This window comes from Physella acuta, unplaced genomic scaffold (assembly GCF_028476545.2).
Source record: "Physella acuta isolate Inbredline_101_S28 unplaced genomic scaffold, ASM2847654v3 ptg001784l, whole genome shotgun sequence".
Lineage (NCBI taxonomy): Eukaryota > Metazoa > Mollusca > Gastropoda > Physidae > Physella > Physella acuta.
In genome coordinates this window covers 54,735-80,329 of record NW_026733294.1, presented here as the reverse complement: position 1 = coordinate 80,329, position 25,595 = coordinate 54,735, and the positions used below count along the sequence as shown (strand labels likewise).

Here is a 25,595-nt window from a genome sequence, read left to right as displayed (position 1 = left end):
AAAAAAATAAAATATACCGTATAAGCTTTGAAAAGAAAAATAAATGTTCTTAGGTCATCAAAAATAAAGGCTAATTCAATTCAAACATCTATATGTATAGACACTACAACTTATAAAACAAACCACTGTAAACATACGGAATACAAACATGTTTTTAGTTTATGTGCAAGTGTTATATGAAAAAGTAGTGTTTATGTGAGGACAATAGGTAACAGACCATACAAGAAGAAATGGTTTTAAAAAGAATCATGAGAAAAATAAATGGAACAAACAGTATGATGTTGGTAGTAATTTAAATCAATGTGTAAGAAAAAAAATGACAAACTTTCATTTATTCAAGGGACACTATGGGAGGCAGGGTGTATGGGGTGGGATAATTTTATGATATTCCTATGTGGGGTCATCCTTTAAATGGGGTCACAGGGTGCAGAGTGTACCCCACCCCACCCTCGTCAAGCTATTGTTTTTTCTTCTGTGTGGTAATATTTTTCTTTACCATTTAGTTAACTTGATGGCGATGTGCTCAAATGTTAAAAGAAGTCAACTTTTAAACCTATTTTAAATTATTGTAGGGCCTTAATTAATTAATTAATGAGATTGATAGGCTATACAGGAATAAAAAGTATGTGTATGTTGACTAAAACAGCAGTCTTAAAAATGTGTTCATTAATCACCAATATGCATGCATTACAATTTTGTATTACTAACCAGGACAATTCTTAAGTCACTGCTACTCCTGAAATCAAATAGGACTAAACTCTAATTGCCCCCCCCCCTCATCACATTCATTCAGAGTTTCTTCCAGGGCTTCGCCCCCCCCCCCCCCCGAACGAAATGAAATTTATATAATTTATATAAAAAAATATATACTTTTGACAGTGTCCCCCCCCCCCCCCCCCGAAGAGAAAATCTACCGCCCCCCTGAAATTTTCAAGTGCCCCCCCCCCCCCTGGAGAAAAAAGTCTGGAAGAAACACTGCATTCATTACATGGACTTAATTCTCACCTTCAGCCGTCAACATGACATGAATTCTAAACAGTTTAATAAAGTTAATAGTTAAGTCTTAAGTCCGTAACCCCTGGCAGTTGAGGCTTAGTTTGATAGCTGGGGACAGCAACCCACCTAGGAGAGAAAACTCCAAAAAACCAAACAACTGCTGCCTTGGATGGACAAACTAAGGTTATGGAAGCTAACTAATCTAGAAAACTCTGCAAAAAGAAAAGCTCAGCCACAGCCATCTTACACAGATGCGTAGCGACACTTCCCGGCGCCCGGGGACAAACTTTCAATTTGGCGCCCCCCTCGGGAACAACCTTTCAATTTTCAATCTGCACTATTGCACCACCCCCCTCCCCTCAAACTTTCAATTTGCACCCCCTCCCCCCATATATTTTTTATATTTATAATGCAAAACTGCATCTCAAATCAGATTTTAATTTATTTTTACAAAGGTCGGCACCCCCCTGGGACATATGTACCCCCACCCCTCCCTCGCTACGCCTCTGATCTTACAAAATATGTGGTCAAGTAACAGATTTAGATCTAGATCTAGTTAGTAATTTGTGTTGGAGGAAATCACTTCTAACACAACAATTAAGAGAGATCTCCAGCATATTTGAACTTAATGCAGATTGAGGTTTCAATTCAAATGTTTACAAGCGCCCATAGTCAACCCAACCTAGCAGGTAAGACTTAAGAATTCTTTTACCTAGCAGGTAAGACTTAAGAATTCTTTTACAGTAAAGTTTTCAAATATTTGTGTACAGGTCAGGTTACCTAAGCCAAGGGACATCACCTTCATTCACTCAGTCAAGGGACATAACTGTTAAAAATGTGTCACAATAAAATTACACCAAGTAAATTTTGCAATGAAAATACAACTACATCAACATGATAATCCAATAAAATAAAAGTTAAAAAATCCCAGTTAAATATTTATCTCATTTTTTTACAAATTACATAATGTAACTTCCATATCACAGTACATGATGAGTGGGAATCGATTTAATCTTCTTCCTTAGGAACTATTCACAAAGGGTTGTTTAAAATATACAATTATTTGTGTCAGTTCTGCACTAAAAACTAACATTTACAACAAAAGTTGTGTGCTCAGCTTATAAACATGTTTAAAATAAACCTAGCTAGTTTTTTTTTGTTTTTAAAAGTAAGCCATAAAAGAGTTAATCCTCAATTATTTATTCAAATAGTTCAAGAATAAACTTTTAAATATGTTTTTGTGCATATTTTCTAAACGAGAACCAGATAAATTCAACCAAAGTTAACAGTAACTTTTTATACTACATTGGTTGGAGTGCAGCTTTTATCAAATTTAGACAAACTTAATTCTGTGCATGAAAATGTGTACAATATACAATATTTGGTGACAGTTTGGTGTGTATGGTGGAAAGCTTAGAAATTCTGTAAAGCTGTTTTCAAAATTATTACAATTACATTTTACAGTTTTAATTGATTTAAAAAAGTGTAGTCTAAAAATTGGAATAAAAAAATTCCCCTCTAATGTAATTTTATTTTTAAAAAAAAACAGGAATTATTAACCACGGTCAGAATATATAAATGGAAATCTAACATCTATTTTAATTGTCAGAATAATCTAAAACAAACAGCCATCCTAATTTCCAGAAGTTAAATTTTTTTTCTATCTGAATCATAATGTCATATCCAGTATATTAAATATATTTTTATCCATTTATTTTATCGGATTGTACTAGCCATTTTCAAAAAAATTAAATGTATTTTTAAAGGAATAAAAAACACAGAGCCAGAATATTTAAATTTTTTACGGGAATCTAAAAGCCATCTTATACTGAAGGCACCGTTAACATAAAATCCATTCATTGTTCACCAGTGCATACACAATTGCTAGCTAATGCACATTGTCAAAAAAAAAATGTATGTATGTAAACATCCATATAAAAATTAAAGGTTAATAAATGGAACTTAACAGGAAAACATGTTATATTAAAGAAAGTAAATAAAAGCCAAAATCTAGTAATAATTAGGTATGATATGTGCATTTGTATTTAACATCATTGGAGAAAAGTGAATAACTAAATTTGTGGGTAAATGAAAAATGACATTTGATCTCACACATTTGTTTTTCAACATTAACTACCATTTCATGTTTCACATTTATTTGTATCTACAATATATTTCCAATCCATGTTTTTTTAAATAAATCACAGGGAAAGTGACATTTGAAAAGCTCTCCTTATGGCAAAGTAATTTTTTTATAATCTTATGCATTCATTTAGCCCATAACAGTTTAACTTAAACATGGGTAAGTGAAAAAAAAAATCATTCATGGAATACTGAATTTTAATTTGGTATAAATCTTTGGAAAATATAATCATAAGCAAACAATATTGTACCTTAACTGGAAAAAAGATGTGAAAAAAACTGTATATCTTTTGATTAAAAAGTAATAATTTTGTATTGTATTTTGGGTGTATTCTTCACGAACGCTATAAAATTAAATTTGGAATTAAAAAATTTAATATTATAATTTAAAAAATGGCTAAAATGGTTACCAAGTAGGCCCTATTGTTATTTCTCAACAAATTAAAATAAAAATTTACTTTTCAGTTCATTTACCTAAATTTTGCAAACACAGACAGGTTTTTCATGTTTATAATACAATCTTGCTGCATGATATTTAAATCTATATTCAAGAATCGCCCTTAGTTAAACCCCTGACTAACCTGGCCAAAACTATGCCAGTCAACCCCTCACAGTCAAGGTTAGGGGGGAGGAGAAAAAAAAACAGGGCAGTGCTAGAAGAGTGAGTCCAGTGAGGTCAAATCAGCAACCAAATTTCTAAGCGAGGGCAGCGCCGTCAATGTTTGGATGGGGATGAACTTTTATCCGCGGATTCGGGGGGCGCCGACTGCGCCGGCTGGTTGCATCCCTGCTGTTGGATATTGTATGGTGAGTCCTTTTCTCCGAGGAGCCAGTAGGTTGTAATGGCACCTTTACCCTGTTGTTATAGAAAGAGAAGACAACTCTGAATTACATGTAAAAAAAAAAATTAACAATTATTTTGCTTTAAAAAGTTGAACTTTAGGTACTGATCAACATTCCCTCTAAAGGAAGATTATACAAGGATATATGTATGTATTTGGCAAAATGAATGCTCGATAGTTGAAAATACTTCATGGCAGCCTTAAGCAAACACAGGTAGTGATATTTTAAAAAAGAGAAGACTCTCTGACTTACAAGTAAAAACATATTTCTATTTAAAAAATAAACTTTGGGGTGTGATATTAACCAAAGAAAAGAAAAATAATCAAGGAGTTTTCCTCTTTAAAAGTTAAAAACTTTACAAAGTGATTTTAAAAATAACAAATAAAAAGAAGACAACTCCAAATTACATGTAATACATAAAATCTAGAGTTATTTCACTTTAAAAGTTAAACTTTGGGGTAGTGATCTCCCATGATATAAATGTGTGAAATTTAAAAGCCAGAACTTGCCTTCATCTCAACAGCACCTCTCTTCTCCAGGATAAAAGTACCAAACTGTGTTAGTAGCTCTTGGGTGTCAGGGCTCACATGAATCCTGAGTGCTGGAGATTCAGTAACATAGGTTAGGGCATTCATTCTTAGAAGGTTATGGCATTGTTATGTTAATTCAAGGGAGGTTATAATAGCATTTAATTATCAAGGGAGGTGACTGCATTTTACAGTTATATTTTTATTGAGAGGTTCAAGCTACATTTATTATAGGATAGTTAAAGCATTATAAATTAATATGTTAATTCTAGAAAGGTTAAGGCATTATAAATTAATCTGCTGGTTCTAGAAAGGTTAAGGCATTATAAATTAATCTGTTTATTCTAGTATGGTTAAGGCATTATACATTAATCTGTTGATTCTATGAAAGTTAAGGAATTTTGAATTAATTTGTTACTTTCGTTAGATATAAGGATGTATAAAATAATTTAATTATTCTAGGTAGGTTAAGACAGGGGTCGGCAACCTGCGGCTCGCGAGCCGCATGCGGCTCTTTTGATGTCAAGTTGCGGCTCTTCAGCTCGATGCACAAATATTAAAAATTATTTTATTTTATTTTTAGAACTTATAAAAGTATTAGTCTGCAACACTCGGCAATGAAAGATATAATAATTAATATATACAATAAACACTCTATTATATTAGAACGAGCCGGCCCGCGGCATAACATACGCCGCTATTTAGTTGTTTCTAATTTTCAATAATTCATAATTTGTGAATTCGACAGTACCACGCTGACACTGAAAATATTTCTTTAAAACACTATAAGTAGCTCGTTAAGGACCATAACCCCCCCCCCTTCCTTCCCCCCCCTCCCCCCCCCCCCCTACGTTTAAAATCGTTGGCTCTGCTTGTAAACATTTAGAGTGAACACAGCTCACTAAAACCATGTAGGGGTGGGGAGGTAGGGAGAGCGTTTGCAGCTTGTTTTCTAACGGCTCGAAGAAGAGAATTATATATATAGAAGATATTTAGATCAATTACCGTAATATCACCGTTAATCACTCACCGCCTGAGTGTCGAGGACAGAAAGTGGCGCTCTCGTGAACCCGAGTACCACAGGGGCGCCGCATACGGCCCCTAGCTCGGATCAATCATCGAATGTCGTATTGTAGGGTGCTCCTTAAAACTAAGGTAGGCGCTTAGTGCTCGCGGGATAGCCCTGGGCACCCTGCAGAGACACAGGAGAACGCGCCTGATTCGATTTAGTGAGCGACTAAAGCAACACATTGTATCCATAGCCTATCGCGCTGTTTAAAATGAACGTATTGTTGCCCATTGTGTCTATAGTGTATGGCGTTTTTTTTTAAAAAAAAACGTATGCGCCATAGTGCTCGCAGGTGAGCACGGGACGCTTCGGGTTGCGCAAATGACGAGGCGCCGGCGATTGTGCCTGTTGCAGTTTGCCGCTGAATATAGAAGTACCCCTTACACGCTATGCAGAAAGCCCGATTAACGGATGCCAAGTACTACCCAGTGTTTCTTCCGGATTTTTATCTCCGGGAGGGCACTTGAAATTTTCGGGGGGGGGGGGGGGGCGGTAGACTTTCTTCGGGGGGGGGGGGGGGCGGACACTGTTAAAAGTATATATTTTCTATATAAATTATATAAATTTCATTTCGTTCGGGGGGGGGGGGGGCGGTAAATTTTTTTCGGGGAGGCTGGTACTACCATAGCCGCTCTGGAACTCTGGGCGCCAAAACGTGTATGGACAAAAAATGCACTACCCGGGAGCCGCCCATAAGACATTTTTTTCGCAGAAATCTTCTCGGGAGTATTCTCATTTACTCCCCAAAGTTTCATGGCACTCGGATAAACTGTGTCAAACCGCATCCGACTTTTTTTTACAGTATATAGAGAAAAATCGCACCCTCCCGGAGCACCGCCCTTGCGAAATTTAAAAAAGATGATTTTTTTTTGCACAAACCTCCCTTGGAGTGTTTTAATCAACTCCTCCATGACGATTGGAAGAAGGGTGTCAATCTGCAATCGACTTCTATTTTTTGTATACCGTATATAGAGGAAAAGTAAACCCCGCCATGCCTGGGCATCACTATATATATTATATTTATATATATATATATATATATATATATATATATATATATATATATATATATATATATATATATATATATATATATATATATATAATTAAAGATCATAATATTGAAATAAAAATTGTTGGTGGCTCTTTAAAAACTGGGAATTTGCGTAAATTGTAACTTTTGGCTCTTACGTCTCAAAAGGTTGCCGACCCCTGGGTTAAGACATAATAAATTAATCTGTTTATTCTAGGTAGGTTAAGGCATTATAATTTAATCTGTTTATTCTAGGAAGGTAAAGGTATAATAACTTAATCTGTTAGTTCTAGTTAATTCTTAGTCAATGTTTTGAGAAAAGTGTTGGCTTACAATATTTTCCTATTTTGAACTTGGGACTCAATTTTAAAAATTTAATATTTGAATCTACCTACATGAGAAGAAAACAAAATTCAATCTTAAAACTGAGTGTTTGCTTACGCATTCCATTAGACTCCATTCTTGAGGATGTGTTAACAGTGTCACCAAAGAGACAGTACCTCGGCATCTTGAGACCCACGACTCCTGCACACACAGGACCTGTGGACAATTTTTTTTTTCTAGAAACTTCTTACTTTTTAAAATTTTAATGGCCTCTTTTAAATCAATGCTTTACTTTACAGATTTATAATAATGACGTCATAAATAAATGTATCCTTATGCGCTTAATGTATGTATATGTATCATGATATATTTATCTCAATATTTTTTTCCCAGTTACGCCGAAACTATGAACTTACCACTGTATATATATATCAATAGTTAAAGTAAACATACTATTGTGTTGCCTATATTTTAATACTTATTTTCAGAGTGAGCTATACAATTCACTATATAATTAGCACTATGCATATGTCTATAATTATTTTAAGTTAAAGTACATAGGACCTACTTATTTAATTGCATACATCAATAACTACTTTCAGTTAAAGTTAAAATTACCATTGTATATGCCAACAAACTACAAACTTACCCCTTTTATAAATGAAAATTTTTTTACGCTAAAGTACAAAATTGATCACTTTTATTATTTTCTGTTAAAGTTAAGTAGGCTACATAAAAATGTGCTTAAGTCAATAACTACTTTCATAAAAAAAAACCAAGCTTAGCAATGTTTAGGGCTCTATGGCAAAAATTATTTCTGTGCAACATTACTACTGTGTAGGCCTTGTAAGTCAAAAATTATTCCCGTACAAACTTGTATGTCAAAAATTATTTCCGTACAAACTTACCACTGTGTAGGCCTTGTATGTTAAAAATTATTCCTGTACAAACTTGTATGTTAAAGATTATTTCCCATACAAACTTACCACTGTTTAGGCCTTGTATGTTAAAAATTATTTTGTTACAAACTTACCACTGTTTAGGCCTTGTATGTTAAAAATTATTTTGTTACAAACTTACCACTGTGTAGGCCTTGTATGTTAAAAATTATTTTGTTACAAACTTACCACTGTGTAGGCCTTGTATGTTAAAAATTATTTTGTTACAAACTTACCACTGTGTAGGCCTTGTATGTTAAAAATTATTTTGTTACAAACTTACCACTGTGTAGGCCTTGTATGTTAAAAATTATTTTGTTACAAACTTACCACTGTGTAGGCCTTGTATGTTAAAAATTATTTTGTTACAAACTTACCACTGTGTAGGCCTTGTATGTTAAAAATTATTTTGTTACAAACTTACCACTGTGTAGGCCTTGTATGTTAAAAATTATTTTGTTACAAACTTACCACTGTGTAGGCCTTGTATGTTAAAAATTATTTTGTTACAAACTTACCACAGTGTAGGCCTTGTATGTTAAAAATTATTTTGTTACAAACTTACCACTGTGTAGGCCTTGTATGTTAAAAATTATTTTGTTACAAACTTACCACTGTGTAGGCCTTGTATGTTAAAAATTATTTTGTTACAAACTTACCACTGTGTAGGCCTTGTATGTTAAAAATTATTTTGTTACAAACTTACCACTGTGTAGGCCTTGTATGTTAAAAATTATTTCCCGTACAAACTTACCACTGTGTAGGCCTTGTATGTTAAAAATTATTTTGTTACAAACTTACCACTGTGCATGCCAATCCTCAACTTGAGCTGGTCACCTGGCCTGTGTCTAATCTTGAATTTAAATACATTATGTAGCAAAGCCAAGGACATCCTGGCAATCTCTCTGGCGTGAAGGTTGCCGTTCTTGACCGGCAGGCCAGACACCACCATGTAGGCGTCACCGATTGTCTCCACCTGCGGAATTCAGACGGAATTATTTCCTTTTTTTTTAAATTTTGACGGATTTCCTTCAACACATTTAAGAATTAAGTTTTAAAATGTCATGTGACATGTTGACTCTGATTTCAGCCTGCTTTTCTTTCTGGATTTGCTTCCATGGCACTTGTACAACAAAGAACAAAATACAAGCCAATGGTTGTTAGAGTTGTCTCTCTTTAATGAGTTGCTTTTCCCAGTTATTGAGCCTTATCTGCCTAGAGGTTTGAACTCAAGACTTTTTGGTTTAGCAACCACAAGCTTTACCAAACTGACCACGCCAACCCCTATTTTCTTTAAAACTTTGTAACTTTACAACTTTTGTGAAGTTATTTATCCGTTAAATATGTTAATGTGTGTAAAAAACAAGGCAAACATCTTCATTAAATTTTAGAGCTAAATAGTTGTGGTTACCTTATAGACATCAAAATTTTCAATAATTGAATCAAAACAGGTGTACAGGTCATTTAGTAAATCAACAACCTGAAAATGAAAATAAATTTTTTAGAATATTTATTAAAAGTTCGTTAATAATCTAGCCTGGAAATTTTTTCAAGTATTTAATAATAACTTTTGGATATGTTGATGTTGTAGAAAATAAAGATGGTAATACATGTGTAGTAAAGTGGAAACAATCTAGTTGTGTCCATGTCTTGTCAAGAACTACTGGACCATACCAATATGATTTTTTAACCAACTATTGAACAAGCTTTTAATACATTTAAGCTAACACTATAGTATGCAATGTATATATGGCAAATTAACTATTGAAAGTCAGATATGAGGTAGGCTTTATCTATAAAAAAAACTTAACAGTAGCCCATTAAAAGATGTAAATATTTAAACCAAATTTTGAAAAATTGTTGTAAAAAAAATTCGGTAAAACAAAAATATAAAACAAAATTAGTCATTAATATGAAGATTACATAATTGTATGATGGAAAAATGCGTTAAAGACATTTTCAACTCACCTGCATTGGTGTACTCTCAGCTGACATGGCAGTGAACCCGCAGATGTCACTGAAGTAGATGGTGACACCGTCATACCATTCGGCTGACACCGTCTCACCACGTATCAGTTGTGAGGCCACAAATCTACAGGAGAAAATTGTAAACAATATCCTAACGCTTTATCTAATCAATACAAATGTTTAACGCCTTAATCCAGGCCGATGTTGGATTAAGTTTTTTCTTTTTCTTCTTCTTCGTTCTTAATTTTTAGTGTTGGGAGGAATAGAGCCTTATCTGCCAGATGGTTTGAACTCGAGACTTTTTTTTTTCTAATTTATCAACCATGAACTTTTGTCGACTCGACCATGCTTCCATCACAATTAAGGATTACGTGTCAACTGGTTATGCGCCATTGAGGCCATTAAATCCGACTTCAGCCTGCTTTTCTGTTTGGATTTGCTTCCATAGCCTTTGTCCAACCAAGAACAAACTACAAGGCAGCAGTTGTTTGATTTTGGAGTTGTCTCTCCTAGAAGAGAGCTGTCCCCAGCTAACGAGCCTCATCTGCCCGAGGGTTCGAACGTTCTCTGAGTCCACCCAGCTCTGATGGGTACCTAACTTATGTTATGCTGGGCATAGTGCTGACAACACGATCTCCTTATATGCTAAAGTCACATAAAATAGACGATCAAGTTCGTAAAGTGAACTTTACTTTTAAGTTTCAAGATGATTCTGAATAGGCAACACTCAGTTCTAATAGGCAGAGTTTCTTCCAGGCATCATCTCTCCCAGAAGAAAGCCTACCGCCCCTCCCCCCCCCCCCCCCAAACGAGATAGAATTTATATAGTAAAAATATACTTTTACTAGTTTCTGCCCGCTGGAAAATGTTGACCGCCCCCCCCCCCCCAAAAATATCAAGTGCCCTCCCCCCCCCCCTGTAGAAAAAAGTCTGGAAGAAACACAGCTAATAGGTACTTAGCGCTAGTCAGAGATAGTAAATGCAGCCAGCCACTATTTACTGATACCAAAGAAACAGAGGGTCATCTATTCTAGAAGGGGATTTAACTTTTTATTTTTTAAATGTAACAAAGAGATTTAGCTACAGATAGACCAAACAATGTTTTTGTTCTAGGAGTAAAAGCCACATTTGAAAATTATAAATATCATTAAATAACTATTGTCATCTTGTATACAGTACTAATTATAAAGTTTTCTACTTTTTAAATTTCTTTTTACTCCAAATGTTATCTAAAGGACATTTGAAATACATATTTTGTAATAGACTATTTGCTTAGCCTTGAAAATATAAATTTTAAAATAATCCAATTAAAGTTATTTTGTTCTCATAATTTTACTTTCCTACTAACTTTTATAATTGGTAACATTACTACTATATTTTATAATAATGAAAGATTTCTTAAAACTGTCAACATAAAAGAGTTATCTTACTTGGGCAGCATGTTGTACAGGAGCTCTTCAGCTTTTTTTTTCTCCTGGAGATAATCTGATGTCCTCTCCTCGACCAGCGCCTCCAAGTTGTTGGCATACTGCTCCATTCTGGACAGTAGGTTGTCTAGGATGTCACCTTTGTCCCCGTCTCTGTCAAAGAATTAAAGACATGTCACCAAACATAGACATACGATCATCATCATTTTTTTCTGTTCGTTTGCAAGACACATGGGGCAGATGAATTAGAGTTTATTTTCTTCAGAGAAAAAGGCATATGAAGGGATAGTGTGGTCAACACTTTGCCCAGTCGCTTTTGAATTAAGTGCCCATCAGATCTGGGTGGAATCAGGGAATTTGTATTGACTTGAACCCGGATTTGAACTTTAGACTTTTGGCTTAGCAGTCTAGCTCTCTGCCGCTAGGCCATGTTGTGCCAATACAATACATCCCTCCTTAACATATTCAGGTTTAGATGGGTTATTATTAAATTTAGGCCTAATTTACAATTAAAAAAACCTCTTCTTTAAAGGAACATTTTTACTTATTGGGGTCATCCATAAATGACGTCACACTCGTAGGGGGGAGGGGGGGTCCGTAATTTTGTGACGATGTATGATGAGGGGGAGGGGGGGGGGGGGGGTTCAGATGTTGCGACGTCACATTTTTGCATTATAAAAAAGCAATGTTAGAAAACGAATTTTAGACGTTATTTCGCGTTTTAGATAACTGTTTTAATAAATTGTAATAGTTTAGACAAGATTTTGGAAAAATATCGATGTTTTAAAAAAATTCAACTGCAATTTTGAGGGGGGGTTGTAGGTTGAGGTGTGACGTCATTTTAGGGGGGGGGGGTCTGACTTTTTGTGACGACGTGTGACGGAGGGGAGGGGGGAGGTAAAAATCGTCAAAAAAAGCGTGACGTCATTTATGGATGACCCCACTGATCTGTTAAAAATATCTTTGTATGATTACTTTGACTTGTAAATCTTGTACAAACAACTAAAATAGTTTTGTCTTACAAAATGTGTAAAAAAATAGTGAAAATCTATTATATTTTTAAACAAAAATAAACTATACAACTATTTTAAAAACTAACAACACATGTTTTTGAAAAATGGCCAATGTCCTTACTTGTTCATTTTTTTGATGACAGTTCGCAGCTGTTGAAAATCTGGCCTCTCTGCTGGGTCCTCAGCCCAACATCTTCTGATCACACCTGCCAGTTCGTCATTTGGACAGTCAAACTCCTCCAGAGTTGGCCTAAAAAATGGCTTTATTCCTTTCTTTAGTTTGTCTGTAATTTCTGTAAACACATAGATTTTGATGCATTATTTTCTAATGAGTTGACACTAAAGACTTGGCAAGTGAATAATAAACTTTGTCCATCTGTTATTTACTCATCTCTAGTCAGGGATGAGTGCTCGAGATTTTTGGGGTAGAAGACAAACACTCTACCATTTGACCATGCCAGACCCCTTTTATCAAATGTAGTTTGTCATACTGTACTGGACACTTTTTGTCAAAAAGTAGTTTGCCATACTGTACTGGACACTTTTTGTCAAAAAGTAGTTTGCCATACTGTACTGGACACTTTTTGTCAAAAAGTAGTTTGCCATACTGTACTGGACACTTTTTGTCAAAAAGTAGTTTTTCATACTGTACTGAACACATTTTGTCGAAATGTAGTTTGTAATACTGTACTAAACATGTTTGTCAAAAAGTAGTTTGTCATACTATACTAGAAACTTTTTGTCAAAATGTTGTTTTTGTCATACTGTACTAGACACATTTTGTCATACTGTAGTTTATCAAACTGTACCACAAAGATTAAATTTGGGAGAAGAAAGAAGTAATGGAAGGAATGTGAGGTCACACACTTTCTACATGTAAAGTTCCTCTTTAGACCTAGCAATCCAATGGGCAGATGAAGTAGCATTCAAATGTTTCTTGACATCAGCACACTATGCCCAGCTACCTTTACTTTCCCCAATCTAATTAACAAGCCTAAACTGAGATCTGAACTTAAGACCTTCAAGCTAGAGTAGAAGACAAATGCTCTACTATTCAACCATGTCATCCCATACATGCTTTTTACCACTAACTAAAATGATTTTAACATTAATCTGTGTTCAATCCAAGGATATGTTAGGGGGATTAGGAAAATCTTGGTGTGGGTGGGGGAAGGAAGAAGTCTAGCTTTTAGAAACATGTGAAGATAAAAATATATGTAAAATAGTTTAATTTTTTCTTGTTATTTAACATGGTGTTACATAGTTCATCTGATAATACTTGGAGGTATTAGCTAATTTTACTTTTTGTTTTTTATTTTTAAAAAAAACCTGATCTAAACTATTTACCATTAGGGGAGAGCTCCAAATTCCTCAGGTAAAAAACACCTGATCTGTACACAATCTCCTGGCAGATGATAGCAAAACTGTAGACATCACCTTTCTGAGTCCCCCCTGCAGGTGGATTGGTCATCCGTAACAGCTCTGGCGCTGTCCATAGTCTGCCTGGAAAGAGACGGTCACAGTCATTAACCTAATTGTGGAGTTACTGCTAGTTAAGTTCCCTTTCAAACCTGATGGTATATGGGGCAAGTGACTTAGAGTTCTCCTGTTTCAGTGATCCAAAATATATGAATGGATAGTGTGGTCAGCACTATGCCCAGCTGCCTTTACTTTCCCTAATGTGAATCAGGTACTCATCAGAGGCTCATGGACATTTTATGGACTTAACCCTGGATTTGAACTCAAGAGTTTCAGGTTAGCAGTTGTATGCTCTAATATACAACTATGCTGTTCCAATATGTTACAGTTAGATTACTTGTAAAACAAATAGCACAGTTGGACATCAATCTATGTTGCAATATATGTCTAGAATTTTACAAAATTTAATGATTTTTTAAGTAAAATATTTTTGCTTTTGACAAATTTTGTATTCCATTTAATACCAACATTTATAAAATTACTTTAAAAAAAATATGCCAAAATTGTATTTTCCAAGTTAGATTTCAAATATTTTTTCTCATACATTTTCAGAAAATCTACAAATAAATTAGGGTTCTCCCAAAATATTCAAGTGTGACTTAAAATTTTCAAAATTCTAGATTTCCATTTAGCACATATTCCAGGTTTTATAGCACAAAACATTAATAATAAAATTTTTGTTTAAGAAAAATATAACAAAAAGTTAAGGTTTTTAATCAACAGAAAGAAATGTTAAAACAGTGGACAAGAGCACCCTACTTCTCTCTATGGCATAAATATTATCTTCTATCTCCTCCTCTTTCTCTCTAAAGTAGTGTAGACCAAAATCTGTTATCTTGACCACAAATCTGCTGTCCACTACACAGTTGCTGGACTTGAGGTGACCATGACTTTTGATGTCTGTACTATGAAGGTATGTCATTCCCTGCAACAGACACAATAGAGTTAATTTATCTTATTTCCTACAATAGAAATTACAGAGTTAATTTATTTTATTTCCTACAACAGAAATTATAGGGTTAATTTATCTTATTTCCTACAATAGAAATTATAGGGCTAATTTATCTTATTTCCTACAACAGACACAAGAGGGTTAATTTATCTTATTTCCTACAACAGAAATTATAGGGTTCATTTATTTTATTTCCTACAACATAAACAATAGGGTTAATGTTTTTTATTTCCTACATAAGAAATTATAGGGTTAATTTATCTTATTTCCTGCAACATAAATTATAGGGTTAATTTATTTTATTTCTAACAACAGAAATTATAGGGTTGATTTATCTTATTTCCTACAACAGAAACACTGGGGTTATTCAATAACGATTTAAATAATGGATGACATAGATCTTTAATTGTAAACTCACCCTGACAATGTCTTGCATGATTGAATATCTAAACATCCAGTCCAACTTTAATTGTTCATTCTCCAAGACATCCTAGAACAATTTGTTTTTCACATTGAACATTTTGAATAAACATATTATAAAAAAAAGATGCAAGTCTTTTCTAAAGTACTGATGTGTATTTTTTAATCAAAGTATAATTTGACCTTTTTAATTTGATTCTATCCCTAATCCTATCCCTAACCCTAACCCTAGCCCTAATCCTATCCCTAACCCTAGCCCTAATCCTATTCCTAACCCTATCCCTAATCCTACCCCTAACCCTCATTCTAGCCCTAACCCTAGCCATAGGTCACTGCGCATGCGCAGAACTATCTTTTGCCGAAAAATCTTATTCCGAGTAGACACTTTGATTTTTTAATCAAAGTATAATTTGACCTTTTTAATTTGATTTTAAATTTGATTTTTTTATGTCAAGAGATTCCATTTTGAATTAGATTACAACTTAAGTAGAGAATGTGTTAGAAAAAAATTGTAAGGTCTAAATCACGTCATTCCTCATTGGACGTTGAACATAAATTTAAAAACCTAAACTTACCTGTAAACTACCTTTAGGACAGTACTCTGTCAGAATGCACTGGTTGGGGACATCTATACATACACCGTGAAATCTGACCAGGTGGTCGTTCTGTAGATCTTTCATCTGACAAACAAAAAGACGAAACATTCAACATAATGTAAATACACAAAGCAGATTTCACATGTACATACTGCTTTAAAGCTCAGCCTCGAAATCAAGCATCTAGAAATGTAAGTAATTCCATAATGTTAATTATTTCTCTAGTTAATCTCTTTATATAATTAGAAAAAGCATTCAGTGTAAAGTTAGCATACATACATTTGCATTAGTTTCATACCAACTAAAGCATATATACATTTCTAAGTCTCATACCAAGTAAATCATACATACATTTTAAATAAGTCTCATAACAACAAATTTAAAGCAAACTTGGAATAGAAGTTTTACTTTCTTATGTTATTAAAAAATTTAAATGTACAGTAATTATCAACCTTAATGCATAAATTATTGGGGTGAATTAGGTGAACAGACCTTTTTGATTTCCAACAGTAATGGTTTCTGTATGCTGATGTGAGCTCGTGGAATAGGTTTGATGGCTAAAATAGCGCCCTGGGAGATAAAATAGGCACAATTGTATACAACAAGTATGGGAATTTATTCAACATTTTGATGAAATATTGCAATTGTTTTATCATTTTAAATGAATTGATTTTTAATATAATAGATATACACATATGTCTTGTAAAATGTTTTCTACAAAATAATCTTTGTGCAATATTTTGATGAAAACAAGAATTGCCATTGTTTTATCATTTGAAGTGAATTGATTTTTAATATGATATATCTACAAATATGTGTTAAAAAATGTTTTCTACTAAATAATCTTTGAGCTACATTTTGATGAAAACAAGAATTGCCATTGTTTTATCATTTGAAGTGAATTGATTTTTAATATGATATATCTACAAATATGTGTTAAAAAATGTTTTCTACTAAATAATCTTTGAGCTACATTTTGATGAAAAAAAGAATTGCAATTGTTTTATCATTTTTAAGTGAATTGATTTTTAATATAATAGATCTACAAATGTGTGTTATAAAATGTTTTCTACTAAATAATATTTGAGCAACATTTTGATGAAAATAAGAATTGCAACAGTTTTATTATTTTAAGTAAATTGACTTTTAATATGATAGATCTACATATATTCCTTATAAAATGATTTCTACTAGATAATCTTTGTTTTTAACTTTGAGGGACTAATGTTTTAATCAAACCAATAGGCCGGTTTGTTTATAAAAGTGGAAGATTAAAAGATAAGTTACATGATGTCAGAGGAAGGCTAGTGGTTTACATAGCAATTCTATTCAATTTAACAGTTATAAACTGTGATTGTACAAATACAATAGCTAACAAGGTCTAATATCAGCGATTTATATCAATAGCTTAATCCTAAAAAGAGGAGAAATAACTATTTAAAGTGTAGAAATAATTCCTCAAAAAGTGGGAATATTTCTTCACAGTGTAAGAATTAATACGCCACCAAATAGTACCTTGTAGTATCCCGTTTTTGTAAAGAGTTGTCTGTTTCCCACGTCACTTAGATGAACCGCTATAGTGTCAGCTGAACAATCGCTGTGGTAGGAATTTCTCTGAAAAGTCGTAAGGGGAAACAACCGCGTTTATTATAACAACAAATATTAGGTGACGAGTTATTGATGTTTTTTTTTTTCTTCATGTTACAGAAAGCAATACTTATTGTGCAAAATGGCAGCATTATAAGATTAGAGTTTAAGAAGTGGCTGTTTTTTTTTTGCAGGTTATCTTTGAATATTAAATGCCTGGTTCAATTGATTTAGTACTTTCTTAGCATACTAAATCATGGATTGAATTCCGAAAATGGTCTCAGCTGACTTTAGAGCCAGAAACCTCTTCCCCAGTATTACTTTGAGACTTTTTTCTCCGTAGGGGGGGGGGGGGGGGGGGAAGGGGGGAGGAGGGGGAGAGGGAGGGGGTGGAATGGGCGGGCAAATGCCATAAAAAATAGATTATTCACCTCACTTACATGTAAAAAAATCTATTATTCACCTCTTTTACATGCCAAAAAAATAGATGATTCACCTCACTTACATGCCCGTTCTGATTGTTCTTGCTGTCCGTCTTCTTGTTGTTCCTTGTGGGCCCCCCAAACATTATGTCGTCCCATCTTACTCGCCAGTTCATCTCAGCAAGCTCCGCCTCCAGCTTAAAGTGTCTGCAGAGGAGAGGAGGCTGAATACAGAACTTTATCACACAACAATATAGGCTACTTTACACAACATTACAGGATGCTTTACACAACAACATTATAGGATACTTTACAAAACAGCTGAGTACAGAACTTTACTACAACACTTTATAGGATGCTTTACACAACATAATTATAGGATACTTTAAAAAACAGCTGAATACAGAACTTGACTACAACACTTTATAGGATGCTTTACACAACATAATTATAGGATACTTTACAAAACAGCTGAATACAGAACTTGACTACAACACTTTATAGGATGCTTTACACAACATAATTATAGGATACTTTACAAAACAGCTGAATACAGAACTTGACTACAACACTTTATAGGATGCTTTACTACACAACATTATAGGATACTTTAAAAAACAGCTGAGTACAGAACTTGACTACACAACATTACAGGATACTTTACTATACAACATTATAAGATACTTTACACAACATTACAGGATACTTTACAAAACAACATTATAGGATACTTTACAAAACAGCATTATAGGATACTTTACAAAATAGCTAAGTACAGAACTTTACTACACAACATTACAGGGTACTTTACTACACACCATTACAGGATACTTTACTACACAACATTATAGGATACTTTAAAAAACAGCTGAGTACAGAACTTGACTACAACACTTTATAGGATACTTTACACAACATAATTATAGGATACTTTAAAAACAGCTGAGTACAGAACTTGACTACAACACTTTATAGGATACTTTACACAACATTACAGGATACTTGACTACACAACATTACAGGATACTTGACTACACAACGTTACAGGATACTTTTCAAAACAGCTGAGTACAGAACTTTAGTACAACACTTTATAGGATGCTTTACTACACAACATTATTGGATGCTTTACTACACAACACTACGAGACATCACTTTACAAGACAAATAACGAAATTTAACATTACAAGACACATTATAAGACACAAGATTACAAGACACATTATAAGACACACCATTACAAGACCTATAACAAGACCCAACTTCTTGTTCTTCGTTCTTAATTTAGTTTTGAAATGGATTCCCTCCAACACGATTAAGTATACGTGTCAACTTGTTATACGCCATATAGGCCGTTAACTCCGATTTCAGCCTTTTTTATTTGGATTTGCTTCCATAGCATTGGTCAACCAAGAACAATTACAAGGCAGCAGTTGTTTGAGTTTGGGGTTGTCTCTTTTAGAAGAGCTGTTGTCCCTAGCTATCGAGCCTCATCTCCCCGAAGATAATCGAACTCGAGACTTTTCGGTTTGGCAACCTTCAGCTGCCACGCCGATAAAACAAATAACAAAACATAACAATTCAAGATATAACATTAAAAGACAACATTACAAGATACAACATTACAAGACCACATTACAAGATACAACATTACAAGACATTACAAGACAACATTACAAGACAACATTACAAGACAACATTACAAGACAACATTACAAGACAACATTACAAGACAACATTACAAGACAACATTACAAGATAACATTACAAGATACAACATAACAAGACAACATAACAAGACAACATAACAAGACAACATTACAAGACAACATTACAAGACCACATTACAAGACAACATTACAAGACAACACAAAACACAACATTACAAGACATTTCAAGACAACATTACAAGTTAACATTACAAGACAACATTACAAGTTAACATTACAAGACAACATTACAAGACATCATTACAAGTTAACATTACAAGACAACATTACAAGTTAACATTACAAGACAACATTACAAGACATTACAAGACAACATTACAAGTTAACATTACAAGACAACATTACAAGTTAACATTACAACACAACATTACAAGACAACATTACAAGTTAACAAGACACAAAACACAACATTACAAGACAAAGCGCTGGTCAAGTTGAAGCTAAAAGAAATTGATGTATAGGCGAATCGCTTTCGACAAAAAATAGACATGAAAGGGTTAACATTGATTACACGTCATGATTGATGTTGTGGGCGGCATTGTGTTAAATATAAAAGTTTCTTCAAGAAAAACATTTTTATTTTTCATTTCGGCCTTAAATCGACTACACGCTTCATTAATTTTCAAATGAGAGAACACAAAAATAGTTTTAAATACTTGAGCACATATTACAAGTATAGACGTAATTTATGATAAATGATTGATTTCTTAATCTACCATGTTTGTTTAGTTATAATTGAGTTGTAAGCTTACATAGAAACATTGACGTAGACTAGTAGTTAGTAGGAATTTTGCTATACTTTATTTCATCAATTATATCTCACAAAACTCCATTAGTCCATTCTATATTTTAAGGTCTTGTGTTAAAAATTACCAGTACATATGACGCTTGTATGTTTAGAAGTATTCCTGTACATTTTCTTTTTAGATTTTTAAACATTTACCTCAACATTTTGTGTTAATACGAGTAAATGCATGTCTTAGCTCTATATAATAGTGTTTAAGAAATTAAAAATCTACATTAAGGCCTAACTTTGAAATCATTATTAGACTTAAAAATTAACACTATCAAAATTGTACTTGCATTATTGCATTTATACAATGAAAAATATACACCTGTCGTCTACAGGTTGTGCTTATATTTTAAATTTTACCTGTACACGTTGTTCTTAATTTTAGCGTTGGAAGGGATCCTTTTTAACTCAATTAAGTACGTGTCAACTAGTTATGCGTCATTGAGGCCATTGACTCCGATTTCAGCCTGCTTTTCTTTTTGGATTTGCTTCCATAGCCTTTGTCCAACCAAGAACAAACTACAAGGCAGCAGTGGTCTAATTTTGGAGTTGTCTCTCCTAGAAGAGTGGCTGTCCCCAGCTAAAGAGGGTTCGAACTCGAGACTTTAGCAACCATGAGCTTTACCGACTCGACCACCCCTTTAGACAACAACTATGTCGGCCTACCTGTACACGAAGAAGGTGACAATGAGTACAACCAGTAAAATGGAGCCCAGCACGATAATCACGATGCCATACTCAGGAAACGGTTCTGGAATAAAAGAAATTGTAAAAATATAATAGTAAAAAAAAAGATTGTAAAAATATAATCGTAAAAAAAAAGAAATTGTAAAATATAATCGTAAAAAAAATAATTGTAAAATATAATAGTAAAAAAAAAAGAAATTGTAAAAATATAATCGTAAAAAAAAAGAAATTGTAAAATATAATCGTAAAAAAAAGAAATTGTAAAATATAATAGTAAAAAAAGAAATTGTAAAATATAATCGTAAAAAAATAAATTGTAAAATATAATCGTAAAAAAAAGAAATTGTAAAATATAATCGTAAAAAAAGAAATTGTAAAATTTAATCGTAAAAAAAAGAAATTGTAAAATATAATCGAAATCCAATTTTCCTGAACTAGTTTTATGCCTTTGATTCTTTTGTTACAAGAAAACCTTACCACTGCATTGCTTTTGTTATGCTTTATGAATATCTCACCCTAGATTTAAAAATCAATAGCAGGCTACAACAAAAATTGTTAGTCTAGCCTAGTGCTCTGAATTTAGGACTGGGTGAGGCCGAATGGAGATTTGATATATATATATATATATATATATATATATATATATATATATATATATATATATATATATATATATATATATATATATATATATAAATTATATATATATATATAAATAAATTATATATATATATATATATATATATATATATATATATATTATATATATATATATATATGCATTAAAAACATGTTATAAAAACACGGGTATTAAAATGTATATGTTATATCCATAAATTTTCCGGGGTAAGGGGGGGGGGGAATAAATTTTCCGGGGGGAGGGGGACAGGTAAAAGAATCTATTCTATATAGATTCCATTTTATTCGGGGTGGGGGTAGACTTTTTCGTGGGGGGGGGGGGGGAGTCTGAGATGCCTTGAAGAAAATCTGACCAAATATTTAATAAATGTCCGAAGATCTTCCTCCACTGATGTCAAAATAAACAAATAAATCTGAAACCTTCTCTTTAAATTACTGTTTAAATTAAATTAGAGTTTCTTTCAGGCATTTGAAACACCCCCCCCCCCCCCGGATAAAAATGTCTGAAAGAAACAATGGTTTCAATATCTATTTATAGAGCATCGATGCGTGAAAAACATAATTACTTTGAGGTGGGCATAAACTGCCATCAAAGCCACAGATGGGTGTGTCAGGTGGGGGGCCATCTCGACCCCCGGGCCAGTGAATCTTCTTGCCAGGCGTGGGCGTGTAGTTCTTGGAGTTGCCGAAGTACTCAGCCACAACCTGCGAAAGACAATTTAGCACCGTCAAACATCGGCAAACATCGGTAAACATCGACAAACATCGTCAAACATCGTCAAACATCGGCAAACATCGTTAACGGTTTTATCCCCTACAATTGTCGACTGTAGGCTACATCTGTGTGTAGGTGAATGGGTGTGTGGCGGGTGAGTATTATATATATATATATATATATATATATATATATATATATATATATATATATATATATATATATATATATAGGCATATACATATATATATTTATATATACATACATACATACATATATATATATATATATATATATATATATATATATATATATATATATATATATATATATATACTTATATGTATATATATATAATTTAAATATATAAAGATTCAAAACGAAAATGACGTGGGGGTCTACATTCTTTAGCACCCTCGGTATACCCATAACTACCAAACCAGCGTAAAATTTTATATGCATATTGTTTATGTGTGTGTGTGTGTGTGTGTTTTTATGTATTCTACGTGTGCACTGTATGATTTAAGTGCGTATCAAGTAATCGTGTCTAGTTTTCTCCACGGGGCTGTGATGCTTTAAACAAAACCCAAACTAGCCCAGTACACCAAGGGAGTTGTGCTGGATCTAACACCACAGTGTAATAGACCTACATCCCCCTCCTCACCTTAAACAAAACCCAAACTAGCTCAGTACACCAAGGGAGTTGTACTGGATGTTACACAACAGCGTAACAGACCTACATTCCCCCCACCCCACCCCTTTGGCCATGGAGGTCAACCTGTCATGTCCGTTTTTCCCTCTCAAGTTCCAGACCTAGTCAATAAACCCCCCTCCCCCACCCCTCCCCCACTTTACCCACAGGCTCTGTCTTATTGCCTCGGTACTCTTACCTCAAAGGTATTCGTTTCCGGGTCCAGATCGAGCAGGGAATAATCGGCATTGCGATCCCCGTTAGCATCGATACTGACCGTACCAGTAATACCTGTAATCGAATATTCGATACATTAATTAATTAAATTACAAATATTGCAGCTCGTACATTCGCAAATCGTCATGCATAATTCAGATTCAAACACTTTTATACAGATTAAATGCGAAACTTAAAGGTAATGATAAGAAAGGTTGCATGTAAAACATAATGACACGAAACGAAATCTACTACCGAATCCTCTTTTGTTTAGTAAGTAAAGTTCCCTTTCAAGCCTGACGGTCTATGAGGCAAGTGAAGTAGGGTTCACGTGTTTCTATGACCTCGGCATATGAAGAGATAGTGTGGTCAGCACTATGCCCAACCGCCTTTACTTTCCCTAACGTGAGTTAGCTACCCATCAGAGTTGGGTGGACTACTTTTGTTTAGTTATCACGGAATATTTAAGTTAACGTTTTAATAAACTTTATATCCATAGGCGGATCAAATGAATTATATTTCTTTTTTTTTAAATTTCTGTAGGGGCCTATAAAAATTAAGGGCAAACAAAGTTGCTAGATAAGAAAAAAATATTTGAACGTCCTTGAACCTTTCATCAAATCCATTAGAAATAAAAGTTTATTTTTTTAACATCATTGCAGAAATCCACGAAAATCACAAATTATCATTAAAACTACCACCTCTGTGCGTAATTAACTTTTCAAATTTATCTCTTAAAAATACACAAACAACGTTTTGATAACAAGCTTTTATGTAATAATGCACTAAAAAGAAGAAAAAAAAATGATTTTCTTTAAATATGCAGTAATACACTACTATTTAAATAACTATGAAGAAAAGCGTGGGTCACTATGGTATCTATTGTATACCTTTACTAATATTTAGGAATAGACCTACATTTTTCTTTCTAGTTATTTAAATAGTAGTGTATTATTATATATAATCTCCTTTTTGGTGCATTTTCACATACAAGCTTATTATTTTGCCAACTTTTAAACGAATCAGTCTGTTAGAAGTGCTCGAAATTTCGCTCGCCCGTTTCGATCTACAACAACAGAAAGCAAAACAGAGGAAGCAAGTTAAATAAAAGCTCACCTTCAAACGTCCGGTTCCACATTTTCTTGGTGATCGTCAGGCCGTCGCTGACATTCTTGCCCTCGGCGATGGTCTCGTTCAAGGCTAAGGCATACAAGATGACAGCGTCATGGAAGGCACCGACGAAGCTGTTCACCTGATACAGAGAATGATGCCGTTATTTATTGTTTTGGGATCAGAGGCGTAGCCACCCGTTCCGGCGCCAAGGGGCGGACTATCAATTTATTTTGCGCCCGCTCCTATTTCTATATATAGTTATTCTTGCCTGTGATTATTCTATTTACTTTATCTATTTTAAACAATTAGATTATGTTACGTAAGGGGGGGGGGGCGTCAAAAGGCGTAAAAAATTAATTAAAAAGCTCATTTTATAAGGTAAGAAAACCGTGTTAGGATATTTGTAGGTAAACATAAAAGAAAAGAAAACAAAAATATATTTAAAAAAAAAATTAACCTGTACTAGGAAACCAAAAATACTACTTCCATTGCAGTCGATAATATTTTGATATTTATATGTATTACCCCACCCCCTACCCCCACCCCCTACACTGGTAAAAATGCGTCCAACTTGAAGTCACAGCATGACATGTCGCTGACATAAAAATCAAATCAAATCACTTGTTGGGGAAGAAGGGAGATTATCCTTTAAAAACTCAAGAGTTATCCGCCCCTGTGGTTACAATGACTCGAAAATCTGCGCTGACTTCAATGGACTTGAGACTAAGCGAGTGATGTGACAATGTAATACAGTGTTCAAGATTGTATTGCTATGTCAGTGTTGGGGTTAGGGTAGTGATTGGGGTTCGGAGGGGGGTGTGTGTGGAGTGTTATTATAACTGAGGGGGCTTGACCTCTGGTGCTGCAAGGAAGGGGGCGAGGCGGGGAAGGGGGTGTAATAGAAAGAACCTGACGTTAATTTTACGGCTCTTAATTTCAATTTCAAGGCTAGTTGAAGAATTGGATTAGTGAGAAATACAAATTAGTTTGAATCACTTTCTTTCAGGCATGTATTCAAAGCACGTCCAACAGGACAAAATAGAAAGAAAAAAAAATCTCAGCTCTCCTTTAAAGTGCACCCTCACTCGGAAAAAAAATGTCTGAAAGAAACACTTGTTACAATCGCGAGTTATAAAGTACCGATGCTTGGAAAAAAAAACATTGTTTCGATTACGTCGACGCTTTAGTAAGTAACTGAATCTAAACAGAGTTTCTTCCAGGCATCTCCGCCCCCCCCCCCCCACCCCACCCCCCCCCCTCCGAAAAAGGACATCC

At 34.0% G+C, this 25,595-nt stretch overlaps 2 protein-coding genes across 2 annotated transcripts in view; both read right to left on the bottom strand.

Moving 5' to 3' along the window:
• Positions 1-1,693: 1,693 nt before the first annotated feature.
• LOC131930473 (atrial natriuretic peptide receptor 1-like) lies at positions 1,694-17,338 on the bottom strand. Its single transcript, XM_059286979.1, has 14 exons — positions 17,243-17,338; positions 16,220-16,297; positions 15,707-15,811; positions 15,130-15,201; positions 14,519-14,684; positions 13,628-13,783; positions 12,402-12,573; positions 11,271-11,420; positions 9,841-9,964; positions 9,284-9,352; positions 8,674-8,848; positions 7,052-7,150; positions 4,491-4,582; positions 1,694-3,994 (listed from the first exon to the last, which is right to left on the bottom strand). The coding sequence occupies exons 3-14, from the start codon at positions 15,809-15,811 to the stop codon at positions 3,854-3,856; spliced, it is 1,521 nt and encodes a 506-aa protein (XP_059142962.1). The 5' UTR covers positions 16,220-16,297; positions 17,243-17,338; the 3' UTR covers positions 1,694-3,853.
• LOC131930474 (receptor-type guanylate cyclase gcy-28) overlaps positions 16,193-25,595 on the bottom strand; it is a gene marked incomplete at its 5' end in the record, with an annotated part of 59,487 nt that continues 50,084 nt past the window's right edge. The window contains 6 exon segments of the mRNA XM_059286980.1: positions 16,193-16,297; positions 17,820-17,943; positions 20,926-21,010; positions 22,152-22,290; positions 23,191-23,282; positions 24,324-24,459. Coding sequence (XP_059142963.1) covers positions 16,193-16,297; positions 17,820-17,943; positions 20,926-21,010; positions 22,152-22,290; positions 23,191-23,282; positions 24,324-24,459 — 681 coding nt within the window.

What these genes read in the sequence shown, in the direction of transcription:
- LOC131930473 (XM_059286979.1), bottom strand. Translation starts at nt 15,811, where the DNA reads ATGAAAGATCTACAGAACGACCACCTGGTCAGATTTCACGGTGTATGT. An exon ending in GTCCTAAAGGTAGTTTACAG is followed by an intron (nt 15,202 to 15,706) that starts GTAAGTTTAGGT and finishes AAATTGTTCTAG; the next exon opens with GATGTCTTGGAGAATGAACA. An exon ending in GTCATCAAAAAAATGAACAA is followed by an intron (nt 11,421 to 12,401) that starts GTAAGGACATTG and finishes ATTCTTTGACAG; the next exon opens with AGACGGGGACAAAGGTGACA.